This window comes from Olea europaea, unplaced genomic scaffold, assembly GCF_002742605.1.
Source record: "Olea europaea var. sylvestris unplaced genomic scaffold, O_europaea_v1 scaffold2877, whole genome shotgun sequence".
Classification (NCBI taxonomy): Eukaryota; Viridiplantae; Streptophyta; class Magnoliopsida; order Lamiales; family Oleaceae; genus Olea; species Olea europaea.
In genome coordinates this window covers 12,407-16,825 of record NW_019247309.1, presented here as the reverse complement: position 1 = coordinate 16,825, position 4,419 = coordinate 12,407, and the positions used below count along the sequence as shown (strand labels likewise).

The 4,419-nt window shown below is 37.9% G+C and overlaps 1 protein-coding gene across 1 annotated transcript; it reads right to left on the bottom strand.

The window, feature by feature from the left end:
• Nucleotides 1–1,606: 1,606 nt before the first annotated feature.
• LOC111384237 (ankyrin repeat-containing protein BDA1-like) lies at nt 1,607–3,720 on the bottom strand. Its single transcript, XM_023008498.1, has 2 exons — nt 2,638–3,720; nt 1,607–2,504 (listed from the first exon to the last, which is right to left on the bottom strand). The coding sequence occupies exons 1-2, from the start codon at nt 3,262–3,264 to the stop codon at nt 1,698–1,700; spliced, it is 1,434 nt and encodes a 477-aa protein (XP_022864266.1). The 5' UTR covers nt 3,265–3,720; the 3' UTR covers nt 1,607–1,697.
• Nucleotides 3,721–4,419: the final 699 nt, after the last annotated feature.

Below are 4,419 nucleotides of genomic sequence, written 5' to 3'. Positions count from 1 at the left end.
TAAATCAGAATTATGTAATGTCTAGGGAGTGATTTCACCGTATTATCGACATAATTCTCAACCCCTATAAATATTTCTACCAACTATTTCCCGAATTCATAGGTAAGAATCCTAAATTAATTCTATTTCCCTCTCTCAAGCGTCAAATAGAACATATCTCTATATTTTAACGCCAATATCTCTATTTCGAATTAATTATATAAAGATTTTTACTCTCAAAGATTCGCACTTTCTCTCGAAACCTACAAATCTAGGTTATATTGTTCTTAGATTACGCCTAAATTTTTCTCTCTCGAGCGTCAAATTTAGAACATCAATTCATTCAATTGGTGATTAGGCAACTGAAAGCATTAAGCAAGAACAATACAAATCAATTCTGAAAAAATAAATGGAAATACTATAAAGAAATTAAATTATGTCTCAAATAGGTTACATCAAACCCTAGATTTAAAAGTTTAGTTCATGACGGAAAAGAAAAACGCAATGAAATACAAACTAAAGTGCATGGAGAAGAGAAAGATAAGAAAAAACTCAATTTGCTGCTTGATCTCTACTCCAAATCGGGTCAATCTTCTCTCAATTGGTGCTTCCTTTGCCTCTTGCCTCTTCAGCCGTCTAACCCCCTCATCTAGGTCTTCATCTTGGTATTTATATTCTCTAGGAGTTCTCAATGGTTAGGGTACGATTTTTGGGTCGAGAAATAATTAAAAACTCGAATTTTATGCGTTTTGGGATCTGGCGTCGCGGCCCCCAAGTCTCGCGCCGTGGCGCTAGTGCTACTGCTCTTGTTTCCATGGCGCCAAGCCCACTGCTGGATCATTGGTTTCCACGGCGCCCATTTTCGGCACTGTGGTGCCCATGGTATTGCCATGCAACACTTCCATTCATTTTTCAAGCCTATTTTCCATTCCGATTTTCTTCACTACTTGCTTATTCATGCTCCATTTCAATGATCATCATTTTTGCTCATCAAACTCCAAATTGTGGTCTTTTCTCGAGAGTTGTCCAAACTGCAAAACAACACTAACACACACATCAAAACATTCAAAAGTGTCAAAGAACAAATCAAAAAACGTGATTTAGAAGTTTTAGTTAAATGAGTGAATTACACTCATCATTTTTATTTTTTATTTTTACTACCAAAAAGGTGATTTGGGTTGAGACTCTGGACCCCCCTAAATCCATCCATGCTTTCAAGAATATAGCAATAAACCCACAATAAGCAATCTTATCATGTTACATAGGTAGGAGAGTTCTCTAGGTCCGTGACTTTGGGCTCACGATAGTTTCAAGCTAAGCTTTTCACAAATTGGCCAAACAGGATAGGTTTGGCAAGACTGAACCTTTTCTTTGTTCAACTGAGTTCCAGATACTTCTTTCATAGGTAGGTTTTCTTCCTTCTTATCATAGTGTTGTGGTTGGTGGCTTATCTAAATTGACGGTTGATCGGAACTATAAAACTTCATTAAGGTTCCTGTGTCAAAACAGAGGATGTGGAAAAAACTATGGGTAGTTGGGTTAGAATCCGTGCGATGGTGCGAAAGTAGTTTCAAATATTCTTCGCATCACTTTTAACTACAATCTTTTTGAAGCTAAATGCAGAGACTGGAAGAAAGAATTAGTTTGTACGTACGGAAATTTTAATTACAGCGTATAAAAAATTTAAATCGTTGAAGACATACATGCATTTCTCAGAATCAAAGCTCATCATTTTCCTCTTCTTCTACATAAACTAAAGGCTCTCTTCTCTCCTTTTCCTTAACATAACCATATTTTCTAAGCACATATAACATGGCTCGACTGATATTACCGATAAACACAATGCCCATAAGTGATAGCCAACCCAAAACATAAACCTTAATCACATAATTGACAGTATCTGTAACATGATCAGGAGTCATATTAATGAAGGTGATGAAATATGTTATAGTTTGCGCCGTTATAGCAATCCATATTGTAACCATTTGTGTCCACATCCACCGTCGTCTTCTTAAAGGTAAGCCGCTGACTTGTAACAAAATTATGCTCAATGATGCCAAGAAAGCAATGGTGTTGAAAATCATGTATTGGTTGTATGCCGGAGGAAGAGTATATGCCATTATGGATTGTCCAGCCTCGTGTGGTTTCTGCGCTTTGGTGCCATTGGGAATTCCCTCGTAATCTCCTTGCCAAACGCCGCCTGGTGGAGATAATCCAGCTTGAAAGGCTACTGTTGCAAGTAGGGATGCTACTATCATTAGGGCGTTTCTTTTCCTCCCCAACCAGTCTGTGTGTTTGTGCTTTTTGGGCTGCTTTCTTGTAGTGTCATTTTCAGGAAGTACTGTATCGAATGGAAGAAATGGTGTGTGCTCGGTTCTTGAAACGCTTCTATGTAGAAGACATTGCTTGATTTCCAAGTCCCTCGTGTCTCCCGGGCTTTGCATCAAGACATCCAGTGCTGTCCAACCATTCGCATTTCTTGCCCCTATCTCTACTCTTGTATTGGCAAGCAGGTAATTGATAACCTGTAAATTCTTATGAATATCCGTAAACAAAGTATCTAAGCAAATGTTGCATTGTTCATTTAGCAGTAGGAATTTATCATCAAATCAAATGTACTGTGCACAGATGAATGGAATGGAATGCTATGTTGAATACCTCAATCTGTTTCTTGGCAACTGCTACATGTAAAATAGTATTGCCATCAGAATCCTTCCAATTCACAAACTGATCATCTTTCTTCATAAATGCCACCAAAACTTTCAGGGCTTCAAAGCGATTGTACTTCACGCAAAGATGCAAACAAGTCTCTCCACGCCCGGTCAACTCACGCGCTACCTCCGGCTTAGACCGCAAAAGTTCACCCAAAACAGCCACGCGGCCTTTAATCGCCGCCAGATGAAGCGGATTCCTCCCATCACGATCCAAAACAGAGCAAATATCAGGATTGATTAAAAGTAGATATTTCACTATACCCAAATTCCCCTTTGCTGATGCCAAGTGAAGAGCCGATGAACCGTGTGAATTCAACGAATTTGCCATTTGTAGGTTCCGATTGAGGAGTTCTTTGGTGAAATCAAGGTGCCCAAGCAGCACTGCTGTGTGCAGAGGATTATTGGGTATAGAAGAAAATTTTGAGGTAAGAATTTGGGGATTTTCTTGAATAAGTTGCAACAGAATTGGAATTTCTCCATTTATGGCAGCTTCGTGAAGCTTTTTCTCTATTGTTTTTTCATTCTCAAGCTGCTCTTCTTTCTCACCAGCAAGCAAGCTCCCAAATTTCATTTTCCTGGGATGTTCTACCTGTTATCCTCACAGATCCGCTACAAAAAAACGAGTATTTGTAAAATTATTGAACATTTAAATCCATAAAAATGTTCGTCAATTAAGAATTTCCTTTCTATGGACTACTGATTATTCTTGCTCTGCAATCTCCTCCTCTACTAATGGATGATTTTACTTTTCTATGCAGCCTCCAATCTAGACTGCTGACTTTTGAAAAGGATATAACATAATTTCTTTTTGTTCATAAGGTCAAGGCATGTAGAAACCACAGACTAATTCACTTCTAGAAAGTTGATTATCAGTTAAATTCTCTCTTAATGCAATTCACTTGTGCATTTTGCCTGTTGGTTCTTTACAACTGTTTGCTCCCCATTTATTTGCTTGTTCTGCACACCTTTTCATTGAATTTGTTTCAGAGTGTAGTAATTAGGGTTATGTTGCTTCTTGCTGTTGGGTACAAAAATTGTAGTTGCGAGATTTAAAACCCACTTCGGATTCAAGAACGCGGTTCCCCAGGTGTAAACAGAACGTAATGTCCCCAAGAACATCATCAATCCCTCAAAATAGTGATTGTCTTTTGGGGTTAAAACTCAACGAATCACTCAAAATCAAAACATTTAGACATGTGACACAATTGTGTGGCGTTGTGTTTCTTGGCTAGCCAATAGTCATTAAACCAAGCCGTAATGTAACCCAACACGTTTCTTTTAATAAATTAAAATATTTACTGCTTGCCTTATTTTCATTCTAAATAAAGACAATAATTTATTAGGAATAATTACAACTGTTTTAGTATTTGTTGGTAGATTTTAAAATAAGTGAGTTTTGGAGAGGTGTAATGAGTTTAAACGACTGAATAAAACAAATGCTAATTAACTATATCACCTTGAAGAATAAAAGGTTGAGAAACCAAAAGCTAAGTCCCAGTAGTGTAAATGACAGGAGTGAGGTTATCTCACGCTTTACTACAGCCGCAGTATGGGGGTTCGATTCTTGAGATATGAAATTGGACTCATTGTAGGCACAGTATACAGGCAACTCTTGTTTCTAGCCTGCTGGGACATATTCTGCGATTCACCTCTCTCACAAAGCTCTAGGGACGGGACGGTAAGGACCTTCAAAGTTGGAGTTCAACCATTTTTTTTTTTTTTTTGT